Here is a 15,340-nt window from a genome sequence, read left to right on the forward strand (position 1 = left end):
CCGTTTTTTCTTCACATAGCAAATGCTAAGAGTAACTTTTCCAAAACTAACAAAAAGTGCATTGAAATAGATCTGCTCATCTGGTTGCAGTCCAGCATGGACACTCAGTACCAAATCTGTATCCCAAAGCTGGCAGTCCATGGGCTGTCCTTAGTTCCCTGCAACACATTGCTGTAGATCACAGGAAACATTTAGAAGTAAGAAATTAAAAAAAAAAAAAGAGATAAAATAAAAAACAAATTCCTTCCCCAAAATTATTTCAGTCTGTGAGAGAGTAAAATATTAAAAAATTAAGAAACAAGATTCAGACTGCAATCCAACTTGCCATAAACAGTTTTGTGTTCAGGAGAAGATGAGAAAAATTAAAGGCCTTCATGTCCAAATATAAACATCCAGTTTTAGTTTTTGAGTTGGTTTGGATATTAATACAATAAAATTAACCCCACTAAAAAACAAGCAACAACACAAATAAAACCCCCAAACCTTTATTTTCTAAAATATACATTACTGCAAAGCTCCTGGGTTTCCTCACTGGGAGCTGGTTTAAAGTACGCGGCAGAGAACAGGAATGGGGCGTTTCTTGTACACCTGCCATGTTAGGGAGGGTTGGTCTTGTTAAGGCACTCACTCCAAAAGAACATTATCTCTGTCCTGAGACTGCTGACATGCTTTGATTAGTTTCAGCCAGTTATTCAGAAAAAAATACAGTGCTTAGGGCAATACTGACAGAATGGAGAAAAATTTTTCAAACAAGAAAAAAACAAAGAACATTATATACATGACTCCTTTTTTCTTTTAACTTAGAAGCATCCCTAATACATCTTAGTAACTGTATTAAAGACTACTTAAATATTGAGGATTTTAAATAATGTAGATTTTTTCAGTAAACTGGGAGTAACTGTGTAACTGCCAGTATATTGGTCCCATCTTAAACAATATAATTTTTATTTTAATCTTGTACATATAATAACATGATCGAAAACACATATTATTCCACTCCACATAAATAAGTATAGTTCTTCTGACCTGTTTTAAAAACTACATCTGTTCAAATAATCAGATTATAAGACTCTATTTTTTCTTTGTAAAGTTTTCTTAAAAATCCTACACTCCTCTTCACTAGCACTGTATTCCAGAGTACATAATCATAGGGCATTAGTAAAAAGAGTTAATCAAAAACCTGAAAGCTACAGTAAGTAAAATGAAGTAATGATAAGAAGTATTATGGAATGTATACTCTGCAGCATAGAGTGAGTCTCTCACTGGGCTGATGTGGAAAATTACTCCAGAAGAAATTCTTTATGTTCCTGTTTGAATAAACCATAGATTGTGCTATTCTTTGCTCAAAAGTGCCTGTCAGTTCATGAAAAAGAGGGGTTTGTGAAACTACTGCTAAAGGACATTGACCAAAATCCTGCTGGCAGTTAAACGGGTGCCAGGGGCAGTACAGGGGAAAAGAGGTGTGTCCAGCAGGATTTTCTGAACCAAGCTGTATCTTGAAGTCCACAACTTTCTGGTGGTTGCCCAAACAAATCTCCAGGAGAAGTGGGCTTTCTTGAAGAATAATGGTCATTTTCCAGGTATCTGCTGAATGGCAGCAGCATCCATTCTCACCTGTGGTGCTTGTTTCAAGAATTTCTTCAGGAAGTCAAAGAAACACATGGATCCTGCATGGGCTCCAGGAGTTCAAAGGCAGATTCCTGATGCCTGGGCCAGCAGGTCCCTGTCCTCCAGAGCCCAGCAGCACCATCGGGGTCAGTCTGTGGGGTCCTTGGCCACGGCTGCTCCGAGCCAAGTGCTCTTGTGGGGCTGCCAAGGGCTGCCTCTGACTTCTATAAATCCCCCTCTGTCGGCGGCTGGCACAACCTATAGAGTCTTTTGTGCAGAGGGAGAGTAGGGAATTAAAGCTCATAGGGATAATAAAGTTAGCAGAATCACGTAGGAGAGTCAGCAGTTTCTTTGTTATTCTGCAAGCTTTAGAGGTAATGATGTCTCAAAAATACCCCTATTTTTAATCTTAGTCATTGGTAAGTTTAGAACTGCTGCTAGCCATTTGTTAACTAAAGTATTTACAATCAATATTTACAATATCATTTGTACTTAATTTACAGTTTAGTGCAGGGAGAAAGAAGAATATTATTTTTTTTCTCTCTTTTTCCAGTATTGCTACTTTGGTAGCAATGCTTTGGTTATAGCAGGAACTCCACAATTATTACAGAAACAAAATTAGAGAAAATGTATAATACATCACAACCTACCTAGGTGCATGCTGTGGCATTTGGTCCATCACTTTCAGATTCTTGGCAGAGATTTCAACCCTTGGTCCCTGTGGAAACAGAAAATTTATGGTACCAACAGTATTGATAAAGCAAATGATCCTTAGGAAAAAATATTATAATGGGGGAATGGTTCCTATTTGAGAATCCATTAACTACTTCTAAAAGATTTGGAATTCATTAGGTGAATACAATTATCATCTCTGTTTATTTACTTAAAAGATAAATTAGTCGCAAAGCACTTTACAAGCACTGCTGCCTAGCACTAGGTAATTTCTGCTATTTTAACACTATGATTGAGACTTGGATTTTTTCTGTACAGATACTGTCTTAAATAGGCAGCACTTTCTGTCTTTTCTAACTGTCAAGGCACACACCATATACACTGAGGCACATATTTGAATTGCTCTGGAGGCTGTACATGCAGAAGTTAACTTGCTCCTGTCACACGCAGGTGTAGTTATTCAGCCATTAGTAGGAGTTGGGGTATGTAGGTTTGCACAAAGCACTGTGCCAGACCTAAATAAAGTGGTGTTTGCCCCCTGATGTTACTAGATGCCAGTGGCGTGCAGCAGACATGTGCAGCACTCACCTGCTTTCGCATGATGTCTGTAGCTTGCATGATACACTTGGGCAGCAGCCCATGGCTGCGGGCCAGTATGGCTGCTTGCTCCAGGGACACACTCAGCGTACTCCTGAACAAGGGAACAGGAGTTAGGAAATCACAGCTCCTAGCATCCAAAGTATAAACAGGTGTCCTGGTTTAGGGCAAACTGGGGAGGAAACCTCCAAATGGGGTGCCTCTAGAAAGCAGATTCAAGCAGCCCCTCCCCCAACTAATTTGGGAAAATATTTCCTTGGAGAAAAGTGGAAAAAACTGTTTATTTAACAAGCAAACTATTCACAAGCATAAAAAATGAATAATATTAAACAATGGAACCTCTTGCTGTTCTGAAAAGTTGGCAAATTCAGAAAGCCTTTGTCGCGGGGTGTAGCTTAGCTCCCTCAGTCTCTTATCAGCCTCTCTGGCACTGGTAAATGCCACATCCCAGGCCCTGGTGGGCCACACGTGTGAGCTCCTGCTGTTCTTCTGGCTTTTCAGTCCAGAGCAGAGCTGATCAGTTACAAGAAAAAGGAAAAGCCACAGTCCAGGGAACTTCTCTACCTCAGCTAGCTGAAAAAACGAACTAAAAGTGAAGGAGAGCTCTCTGGCACTGTCTGTGCTGACAGCACAGCCCAGGAGCAAGAATGTGGGACGAGGGCAGTCTCTGATAACAAACTGCGGCGTTTCTTCTCTCCCCCTTTGCTCTCGGATCCAGCCTTAAAACTGAGAAGTCAACATCCAGCACAAACAGAACAGATGATCATAAGCATCATAAAGTCACCCTAGGACCATAGCCATGTGCAGGACACTTACCTGTTAAGTATTGCTTGTGTTAGCTATTTAATTTTATTTTCTTTTTAGATTTTCTTACATACAAAACTACTAAATGACCTCAGTCTTGTTGCACCTGGATACTGCAATTATTTGAGTCTCCAGCATCATTACAAGGCTGTGTGTCACTGCTCTACTGCATTGACTCATTTTAAAGGGATTCAAAATTAATCTTTACTTTTGAGACACTGCCAGAACAGTGGTGTGTTTCAAAATCAATGTGTGTAAACATGGAGATTCTAAAGCTATTTTTGAGCAACTTCCTAGATTTTCAGTGTGTGACTGAAGACAATGCTGACTACAAGTTCTATGCAACAAGGTCACTTGTTCAGTTGCATGGGACGATGCACTGAAACACAAAGTATTTTGTGTCAATACTACTTACTAACAAAAGTATTAGAAGTTACAACCAACCCTGAAGTAAAGATGTCAGCAGATTTAGGTCCTTATTACATTCCCTTAAAATTGACTGTATTTGACTTTGAATAGGATCAGATCTCCAGAAAGGACAGAAGGTACCATCACAGAAGAGGCACACGGATTTACGCCTCCCTCACCTCTGCATCCCAGTGGCACACATGGTGATCTGACAGGCTCCCAGCCGGTAGCAGAGCTCCGAGGATATGGGCAGCAGGCCAGCTCCTGATGAGGCACTGCTGGAACATCCTGACTGCCCCGTCTTTGTACTAATGAAAGACTTCAGCAGCCTGCAAAGCTCATCCATTGCATTAATAGGGCGAATAAGCTGAACAAAGCAATACAAAAATCATCAGTAGCATATTAACACCTTCAAGCTATAAAGGCATTTACTAGTCTTTATCCTATTCTCTAAGTACAATATTCCACACAGAGTAACTGCCACACAGTAACAACTATATACAATACATAAGAACTTTGGAAATGGCAAAATAAAATTACTTAGGCTTGGGATAATTTTTTATCACAAGTCACACAGGTTGTTTGTGTATTACAATTGCAAAGATGTTCCCTGCAATAGCATTTTAATGCTTTACATGCACATATCCACGTCATCTTCCCAGTTAGACAGACTGCCTATATGTGAGATGCTGGGCAGCACTATTTTCTTGTTTTTCTTGTTTTTCTTGTTTTCTCTGCAATAAAGTGTAGGAATTGAACAATGCGTAACTTGCAAATTGAACAACTGTTGGTTTTCACGCATCTGTGGGAGAGGAAAATGAGCCCATTCTGTCTGGCATCTGTGTCTGGCAAGGGCAGCTTCAGAAAAATTCAGATTCCCCCTTTAAGGTTGGGAATATTTTAAAATGCTGTTTGGGTTTGTACAGATCTGCCATACAGGTATCCCTCAACTGGAATTTTAGAAATGTTGAAATAGTACTTCTATGAGAGGATTTACTGCAGAAATAAATGTAGAAACAATACCTGGTCAATCTTCACTGCAGTAGTATTGGAATCAGTGGGCAAGTTTGATCTCTCTAGGTAAAATGTCCTGCAAAAGGCCAGCAGGTACTACATTAGTTGGGTTTGTCCCACTTCAAGCACATATATGTGTATTATCTTGTATAAAACAGCTGAGAAAGCTATGCTAAAAATCTTGCACTTGAAGATCTGCTTCCTTATTGAACCATTGTGATTGCAGTAATTTACAGAGTCTAATAAATTCCAAAACCCCATTAAGAAAAATATAAATTTAACTCTGCACAAAATTCTGAGTCAAATCTGCATTCCTTCTGAATGGGTTAAACTATTGGAAGAAAGTTGCCAAGTTTCTGACACAATGAGGATCTCCAAAAATCCTATTTGCACAAAAACTGCATCAGGAATGAAACATCTTTTTGATTAAATTTTAAGGCCCTGAGCAAGGAGTGCTCTGAAATTTTCAATGTCTTTTAAAGCAAAGTAGAAGTACAAAATACCTGAGTTTACGGTAGTATTGCTGCACTTTTTCGAGTGAAATACCATTAATTTGCTGTGGAAGTTCTTCTAGAGATGAACCAGCTGGTTGTGATTGCCCCTCTGTACTCTCCAGAGCTGAAGAAGAAAACATTTTACTAAAGCTATGTTATTAGTGGATTTTTAAAATTAATTTATTTATCTTCGTATCATTTCATTGCTCAGCAGATAACTGTTGGATCATGTCAGGCTGACTCTGTTACTGTATAAATTTAATGCTTTTCCCAGTGTGGGAGTACAGTGGTAGTATCACAGAGGTGAGCCTCACAGAAAGCAGTTCTGTCTGACAGGAATTACTCCCCATTAACGGTCCCTTGAAAGAAATTTCCTGTCTTGTATTTTGTATCAAGTCTGTTTCTAGCCCAGATGATTCTGTCATGGTTTTTGCTTTTTAAAACACTTCTCTGTAGCCTGGGCACATCTCTTGATCCTACACTGCATCAAACTATCCATGTAATCCAGTATAGTGTCTCTATAGTTGAGGTGTAAAAAAGCCCCAAACCAGCACATTTTGTTCTCATGACTGTGTCTAATTCTAAAGACTAGCACTCCCCCAGGGCTTTCTAAAATAGAAATATCTGCTTCCTAAATAAGTCTGCAGGTCTCAATTGTTTTTTTAAAGAACTTCATGGTCATTCTTTATTTTTAATCCTTCAAAATCAATAGTTAGCTTATTTTTCTCAAGAAAACTTTTTATAGACACCTTTTGTAAAGAGCACTGTGTGCAGTTTCAAGGTTCCCCCATTCTGAAACCGAGCAGGCAGTTTGGAGAAGTAGTAGCTGTCAAGATAAAAGATAACCTTCAAGGCTTGACGACTTCCTTCGATGTGGTAGAAGACATGAGTATCTGGAGAAATAAAGATAAAACACTTGCTGCTTTACCACGGCAGAATTGTGAAACCACTGCTGAGTTTGTTAGATTATCTAATGACATACCACATCTCCACCATAAGGTGAATAAGGGAGAGCCTTTATGCAGAGAATGCAGGCTCTGAAATTTTATACTTAAAAGATCATAGTTAGTGTGACCTAGTATGAGGTTTGATCCAAATACAGTAAATACAGTTGATAATTAGAATTCCATGTTATTTCATGGCATTTTATAGCCAGTAGACATGAAGAGAAAGATGTGGCAGGGTAAGACACTGGACACTGAAAAGCTGGGAATTCACCACAGGGCATGTGGTGCTAATTCTCTGTCTCATCTCCCCCCCTGCACAGAATCACACAGATAAGGCAGACTGGCACAGGCCACAGCTACACAACACAGCACACACACCACAATTCCATCGTGTCCCTCGGGCTTTAGGGGCTGTGTGCTCCAGGGGAAGCTGAAGGAATACAGCAGTGCTTCAGATAAGCTGCCCAGTGCTCTCCAGGTGTGACATGGTCTCTAAGATTTACAGTCATAGAGGAGTTTAAATCCAGAGAACACAGAAGAAACAGAAGTGCCTCTAAGAAACAGAGAATACTCACTTGCTACAAGGATTTCATCCAGCTGCTTGAAAAAAAAGGCAACTTTGTCTAGTTCAGCCAGAGTGACCTGGATGTCTTCCAGCATGGTGCGCTCCTCCTTCTGTAGGGCAAGGCAACAGATATAAACAGGTTGTTATTATCTGCCAGAAGATGACTGACAGGAAGGTACTGTTGTTATGGGCATGTTTTGGTTCAGGAAACCTAAAACAGAGTGCAGAGCTTTCCATGAGCTCCATCTCAGCCAGGAAATCACTAACAGCTTTTTAACTCTCTGATGCAACTTCAACCACCCTTTGCTTAGATGTCATTTGATGTGATTCACAGAGTAGAGAGGTTTAAGAACTGAGTAAGTTTGAAGGGATCTCTTTCTCCAAACTTTATACCTACAAATGTGATGAACAGTTGATCAGTTACTGCAAAATAAATAGTGATATATTCTATGCAATGCAAACAAATAGCAGTTTCATGCATAGTTTGGATTGCATTTTATAAAAAATCTCCACACTCAATCTACAATGTCTACAAAGTAGAGAAAAAATCTTCCTTCTCTATAATGTCAGAACTACTTTTCTGTTGTATGCCTCTCTTTTCAGACCTGAGAGACAGACTGCACTCTATCTATTTACCTGAACCCCTGCAATACTCAGAACTTCCTCACCAGTTTGGGAGCTGCGTGTCCTTACCAGGGGATGGCAGGGGACATTCATGCCACCAACAGCTGGGCACTAAAACCTCTCTAAACACAGCAGCATTGCTCCAAATATGAAGGCTGACTGTTTTCTATAGTGTTCAAAGAGGTGAATATGACTGGAAAAGGAATAGGCACTTGGTTGTCAGCTGTGCAAATCTCCAGAGTTTGCAGTAGTGAGAGTCTGAACACACTGCTGGAATGCAGGTAAGAGGCTCAACAGCTCTGGCTGTGCTGAGTGGCACAGAATCACACAGGCAAATGTAGGCAGACCCAAGGATACCACAATTCTTCATCTTACCACGGTGGGGGAGAGAAGAGACTGGTAGTTCAGTAAAACTCCAGTGGCTGCTATCTGTTCCAGCCATTTTCTGCTGGCATCTCTGCTGCTCTCTTCATACTCCCCATTGTTGTTGTACCGATAGTTGAGAGCAGCCAGTAACTGCTCTGAAAAGGTGCAAATAGCAGCCACAAGAGACTGACAGAAGATGGAATCACGTCTCAGTTGTAGCTCAGTATCTGTCAGAGAAAAAGAGAGAAGCATAAAGATGTCATGAATATGCTCATCTTCCTTCTCACTGCCAACAAAGTAGTTTGTGTGTGTGTGTGTGTGTGTGTGAGGACACATGACATTCAGCTTCTGCTGTAGCTTTGCTCTGACTTCACAGATAACCTGTCGATGCTGTGTGACCTGGGTGGATAGATAAACACAGTACAGCTGGCACACATGCATGTTGCGAAATTTTCTAGTCCAGTTGGCTCTTCATTATTCCCTCTGCCATCTGCATGCTCCTTCTGACTGGATAGAAACTAACTACTGGGAAGTACAGTAATTTCACGGTTATAAGCTGCATCAATTATAAGCCGCACTTCGGGTTTGGGAGCAAAATTTAAGTCAAAATGGTGTGGCTTATAATTGTGAAATTACTGTAACTAACTCCTTAGTTACAGCCATATCTGGACTGATTCCCTTTTTATGTTTACAGCAGCAAGAAAATTATTGAAAGAAGGTCTCTGCCATTACATCTTTCCTGGGCTGTTAGAGATTAATCTTACCCCATCCATCTGCATTTTGTGGGCTTTCCATATGCCTAATGCCTTAACTGGCCATCCATATGGTACCAATTGGTTTGTTTCTTGGGAGAATTTTCCCATGTTAATTTTGCTTCCAGAGTGCCTGCCAGGCCACTACATGCTGGTCAAATCAATCTTGTCATGCTTCAGGGGATTGAAGGCCAGAGAGGCACATGAATAAGTAAAGAGCTACTTCCTAGGTGCCCCCAGCCCCTCCAGCAGGCTCTGCAGTGCTGCAGCAGTTGGTCTTATTGGCAAGGCACTGTTTCCTAGGGAAAGAAGCTGAAGACATCACCCAGAGGCTTTGAAGGTCTGGATTATTTTTATAAGCACTGAACACAATAGACTGAATAACACACTGCAGGGCCCTGGGCTATATTCTCACCTTAAGGGCAACCATCCTTCTTTCCAGTGGATGTTCATGGAAATGCTGCAGGAGATGGGGCACACAGTGAGAGACACTTTGGGAGACATTTTATCTACTGTCAAAACCCAGCCTTTATGGTCAGTAGACTGGCACACAGCTTGGTTTGGACAGACTCAGAGACCCGCCCTGGCAGGAGCTGAGAGACAAATTAGAGCCATACAAATCTCTGATCTTCATTCTGTGAAGAGTTGAGAATCAAGTGTGGCACAGTGAAACACCATATCCAGTTATGTATTACCTTATTTTCAAACAAAAGGACACCAAGTAAGTGCTACAATTACAAAAAGCCTGTGCCCAGGCTCCTTAAAGAAAGACCTGTCCCTTGCTCTGCAAGCACAATGTTTGGTGTGTGGTAACAGGTTCCTGATGTCCCCAGCATATTTGGGTTCTCCTTGCACATTTAAGGTCTTTGTCTGCTCTTGGCTGTAATTCCAGTGTGCCTGCTCTGTTTGGAGTGATGAAAGTCCATGGGCTCAAAAAAGTTGTACAATAGATCTTGTTTGCTGCATGTTCTCACCACAGCAAGAAGGAGTAAAGGGGAGGAGGTTCTCTTCCATCTGGGAAGGAGGGGTGTACAAAGGAAAAAAATGAAGACAGAAAAACCCTGTCTTAGGGACTTCTTAAGTATGTTGTTGTTTTGTAAAAAATGAAAACCCCTTACCTGTGCATTTTAACAAGGCCAAAAGCAGCTGATTCTTCCCATCTAAAACAGTGAAGAAAATAAATGCTGTAATCAACATAATATCAAAGTAGATGTGATTGCAGTTGGTTAACAGTTTCCTCATTCCCCCAAATCCATAGGACCTGCATGGCCGTGTCTGTTTACTCTGGCAGACCTCACTTGCACAGACATATTCATGACTGAAAAAAACTAAGTGTAAGGCAAAGAATTTTACTGGCTACATGCTCTGTTAACTACCATGAACTACTGGAAACAAATTGCATTTGCAGATGAATCCCCAAGGAGGTGGTTCTCATTCAGTGCTTCACACTGATCTGTAAACATCAGTTTCATCTCCTGTTTCAGTTCAACCAGACTGCAGTGGTTTAGGATATTGTAATATTTGATTAGCATTCACTTCACAGTTTGGAACATACCAAGCATCTCTCTCTTAATTTTCTAAAAGGGTTTAAAAAGCACAAGGGAGATAGATCAGTCTGACAGCAATCTGAATGGGCTGATGAAATAATATAAGGGGAAAAAAGTTCCTTGAAATTGCTGCACCACTGTAAAGCACCAGGACTCTGCAAACCACAACCTGCTGTAGCTGGTCCTCTCTAGAGCTCAGGATGACCTTATTACAAAATGAGTTAAAATTATGAAATCAACTGCTAGATTTAACTAAGATCTCCCTGAAGCTAGTAACAAATGTTTCCTTATTTACAGACCTTCCACATATTTCTGTATGATGTCAACAAGGTTCTTGATGCGCAGTGGAAGGTTCCATGGATCTTCCTGAATGCTGGCTTGAATATTATTCCGGCACCTAACTGTAGTTTCTTCCTTCTGTTTGAATTCTAGAAAACATGGAGTGTGTTAGCCATTTAGGAAATGGCACATAACTAAGAGTGGCTTAGGAGTTAAAATGTGAATACAGATGAAAGCAGAGACACAGTTCCAACAGCAGTAATTAGGAATTCAAAAGGTCCCTAAATAGGACTGACAGAGAGGGCAAAAGACTATTCCCATATTACCATTATTAGCAGTCTCCCTGCATTGCTTTCAGGATTGTGGGCCTGACTGACATGCAGGTGCAGGGAGCTCTGTCCCACTCACAAAGAACCCCTGCTTCCTCTGCCTTTAATGACCTGCACAGCTGGACCGGGAAGATCCAGAGAGTAAGATCAACTTCTCGGCTGCAACTGTCACATCCCGTAATACTGATGAGAACGCTAACTATTTAATTATAGAGTAGAAAATTTATTCTTCATGACTTAGCTATGTAGTTAAGCAAAACAGCCTATTGTTGGTGATGAAGTGCATAAGCAGAGAAACCAAAAAAATTATGCCAAAAACCTGATCCTGGACAGGACCAGGAGAGCATTCCAACATCCATCCATCACAAAAAGGTGTCTACGGTAGCTATCAGACAGTGTGGTCCAGGATTCCAGGTGAGTGTAAGCAGGACTTGTCTCTTTCTCAGTGTGATCAGTTAACTAAAGGACTCTCTCAAGGTAATGAAGCTACTTTTAATAAATGAGATTCTGTTTAAGCAAAATAAAAGAAATTCAATTTCTCCACTTCATTCCAACAGTGCATGAAAGGCTAACATCCTACACAAATGTGAATGTGTTCATAGAGATGGGTCCATGTACAGAACTCCACAGGAGCTATTTCTAGAGTCAAGAAAAAAAAAAAAAAGGAGGAAAAGATTTCTAGTTCTAGAGTTTGAAACCATAACTAAAAACCAGAGCCTGTGAGAGGTTGGAGCTCTCACTTCCTATAGCACCTGAGGTACAGCAGGAGTAGTAGGGAACATTTTAGTTTTCAAGTGGGAAAGGACATGCAATTTTCTAAATTTTATTTAGAAAATAAAATCTGTATTTCAGGCAGAAAAGAAACCACATCCTAAGCCCCAAAAGTACTAAAACCAAAGAGTCATCACGCTCCCTGAGGAAAAAGAAAACACAGTACCATCTGTTTGCTCTCTATGGAAATCAGTTTTCAAAATAAGTGTTATGTGGGGATGAGTTTACTCTGGCAATCATCCATCTGAAGAAAAGCAGAGTAAGTCATTAAGCAAACTGAGGCAGAACGTTTGGTGCCTTGGAGCTCCAGTAGTCAGCCCCTCATCAGCTTATCAGAGCACTCCTTCACCTCAAATGTCACTTCCCTACATTGCACCTTTTCAAATATGTGCACATCAAAGTGGGGATTTGGAAACTGGTGAAAGAGCTGCGAGAATTGAGCAGCATGTAACAAAAGAGGCCTCCATGTGTTTCAGGAGGAATTCCTATGAAAATGACCTCTTAGAGATTCAAAATTTCAGTGGTCAGACATGGTACCTGCCTAATGCATGAGTGGGCAGACTACAGAGTCTAGGAATTCTGTGTGGCCATAGCACATTTGCTTTCATGTTAAGCTCTTAAGTTTTGGAAATCACATTATTAAATACAGTCAATCTATTTCTTTACCTTGCAAACTGTGGTCCATGGGAAAGTGCTTGGTTTCCTCAAAGGCCTTATTTATTCCTGGTCCTTTTAGAAGTGCATTGATTGCGTCAACCTACAATTGGAACGTTATCGATCAGTGTCAGTAAGACTTGCAGAAGAAAATCTGAACAGAACTCTTGTGGGAAACTGCCGAAGCCCTTACACTACTTGTATTTTGAAATGACTGACACACAGAAGTCAGACTTCGTAGCCACGAACTGGCCTCAAGAGCTTCTCACATTTAATAATAGCATTTTCTATAACGATCTATGTGCTGATAAGAGAAGAGCAAACAACTCTCCAGGGTTACACATTATAACCACATCTGCGTGCCAGACTTGTGAGAACCTCCTGAAATCTGCAAATGAATCCATTTACATCAAACAAAGTATTAGAAGTTCATCCTTTTTTTAATGAAAGTTTTTTTCCCCTTAGTCTCATGCCTTAGGTGGGGCAAGTCAGCCTTGCTTAAATCACAAGGCAACTTTAATAATGCAAACGAAAGTGATTCATCAAACTGTCCTGTAATATACTTGCTTAGAGGGTACCCCAAAATCTCAGTAATACGCCTTCCTCAAAATATTATTTCATAACATGATTTAGTACTTCCAATTCCTAGACTGACATTGATAAAGAGAAAGCAATTCTGTGTAAGCATAACACTTTACATACCTGGTTAAAAAGGTGTTCCAGACAACCATGAAGTTTGTCTTGCTTGTCTAAAGGTATCCTCATATCATTGGGAAGTTCATCTCCTAATACAGAAGAAATTAAAACCTTTTAACTTACAAACATGATCTGTGATGAGGCATGGGCACACCGTCACAATGGTGTAAAGAAAATAATGATTGCTGCTTTATCTCCAATTCTTAGATCAAAATACTCATTATTCTCATATAATGCAAGTATCCAGTAACTAATGAAACTTATCCCTCCCTAATACCTCTCCCATGTTCCAAATTTACTGTGGTTTATTAGAAAAAGGCAAATCTGTATCTTTATGTTCGTTCTTGTGATTAGTGCAAATTAAATTAAATTAGTGCAAATTAAATATGAAAGTGCTTATAATCAGCGAAGACTCATCACTGACCTGTGCACACTCACCTGAGCCCATCTCATCCCTGTGACCTGTGCACACTCACCTGAGCCCATCTCATCCCTGTGACCTGTGCACACTCACCTGAGCCCATCTCATCCCTGTGACCTGTGCACACTCACCTGAGCCCATCTCATCACTGACCTGTGCACACTCACCTGAGCCCATCTCATCCCTGTGATCTGTGCACACTCACCTGAGCCCATCTCATCCCTGTGACCTGTGCACACTCACCTGAGCCCATCTCATCCCTGTGACCTGTGCACACTCACCTGAGTCCATCTCATCACTGACCTGTGCACACTCACCTGAGCCCATCTCATCACTGACCTGTGCACACTCACCTGAGCCCATCTCATCCCTGTGACCTGTGCACACTCACCTGAGCCCATCTCATCACTGACCTGTGCACACTCACCTGAGCCCATCTCATCCCTGTGACCTGTGCACACTCACCTGAGCCCATCTCATCCCTGTGACCTGTGCACACTCACCTGAGCCCATCTCATCCCTGTGACCTGTGCACACTCACCTGAGTCCATCTCATCACTGACCTGTGCACACTCACCTGAGCCCATCTCATCACTGACCTGTGCACACTCACCTGAGCCCATCTCATCCCTGTGACCTGTGCACACTCACCTGAGCCCATCTCATCACTGACCTGTGCACACTCACCTGAGCCCATCTCATCCCTGTGACCTGTGCACACTCACCTGAGCCCATCTCATCCCTGTGACCTGTGCACACTCACCTGAGCCCATCTCATCCCTGTGACCTGTGCACACTCACCTGAGCCCATCTCATCCCTGTGATCTGTGCACACTCACCTGAGCCCATCTCATCCCTGTGACCTGTGCACACTCACCTGAGCCCATCTCATCACTGCCCAGGTAAGAGCTGTTGCTCCGCACGCTGGTGTAGGACACCACGGAGTCCCGGTTGCTGTTACACTCACTGCAAAGGAGAGCACAGAGGGCATTGAACAAAAGCTGTCCCCACACCCAGGCACCCACACTGCTATTCTGCCTTTATTAGCACTGTCTCTCCAATCCTGTGAAAATTCTGTGAAAATGAATGGACTAATTAATGACATGCAGAACAGCCATTAGGAAAGGAGTCTGGAGCCAGACTGCCACAGGATGTCCTCTTCTATTTGCAGTTAGCACTGAACGCTAATACATCACCCTGTTTTGGCAAATAATGAAAACAGAATCTCCTCTGATCTTTTGCTACCAATTGTCAGGGTATTACAGCACCCAAATTCAGCATTTAGGGACACTGCAGTAGCACAGATACTGGAGGTGGGAGAGAAAATTTAGGGAATCTGAGTCACTGAAGAATCAGGCACTACAGATCTTATAATGAAGCAGAGGAGTCACCACAGCTCCACACCTATGTTGGCTCATGCACACCTAGAAAATTCCGGAGGTAATCTCCTCTCTTTAAAGTTCACTTTAAACTAATCTTACTAAAAGTAATCAAAAATACTACGGATCTCAGGCTGTCCCCTTCCAATGAAGTGACAATGACAGTGGTTTTAATGGTAGAAGCCCAAAATAAAGTTTAAAAAATTCTCCACTGTCTCTGCCTCTGATTCAATTTTTAACTGAGGTGAGAGAAGAATATAAAAGCAACTGAAAGTACCCTAACTGGGATTTTTCTGTTCTTTTTAAAATCTAGTATCAAAGAAATCAGTGTTTTTCCGCAGGAAGATTAATACTTATGGCAACTACTCTGCAGTACAAACCCTTATGAATTACACCTCCATGTACGTCATTTG

The 15,340-nt window shown here is 41.3% G+C and overlaps 1 protein-coding gene across 4 annotated transcripts in view; it reads right to left on the bottom strand.

The window, feature by feature from the left end:
* Positions 1-469: 469 nt before the first annotated feature.
* Positions 470-15,340, bottom strand: part of PREX1 (phosphatidylinositol-3,4,5-trisphosphate dependent Rac exchange factor 1) — a 115,896-nt gene continuing 101,025 nt past the window's right edge. For all 4 annotated transcript variants that reach the window (XM_033074818.1, XM_033074820.1, XM_033074819.1 and 1 more), the window contains exons 27-40: positions 14,426-14,514; positions 13,134-13,216; positions 12,444-12,534; positions 10,698-10,826; positions 9,970-10,011; positions 8,109-8,326; positions 7,120-7,219; positions 6,347-6,490; positions 5,607-5,721; positions 5,113-5,179; positions 4,269-4,456; positions 2,869-2,971; positions 2,259-2,326; positions 470-1,875 (exon numbers count right to left, since the gene is read on the bottom strand). In XM_033074818.1, the coding sequence (XP_032930709.1) occupies positions 1,833-1,875; positions 2,259-2,326; positions 2,869-2,971; positions 4,269-4,456; positions 5,113-5,179; positions 5,607-5,721; positions 6,347-6,490; positions 7,120-7,219; positions 8,109-8,326; positions 9,970-10,011; positions 10,698-10,826; positions 12,444-12,534; positions 13,134-13,216; positions 14,426-14,514 (1,480 nt within the window). In that variant the 3' untranslated portion in view covers positions 470-1,832. The remainder of the gene's footprint in view (positions 1,876-2,258; positions 2,327-2,868; positions 2,972-4,268; positions 4,457-5,112; positions 5,180-5,606; positions 5,722-6,346; positions 6,491-7,119; positions 7,220-8,108; positions 8,327-9,969; positions 10,012-10,697; positions 10,827-12,443; positions 12,535-13,133; positions 13,217-14,425; positions 14,515-15,340) is intronic.

This window comes from Catharus ustulatus, chromosome 17 (genome assembly GCF_009819885.2).
Source record: "Catharus ustulatus isolate bCatUst1 chromosome 17, bCatUst1.pri.v2, whole genome shotgun sequence".
NCBI lineage: Eukaryota > Metazoa > Chordata > Aves > Passeriformes > Turdidae > Catharus > Catharus ustulatus.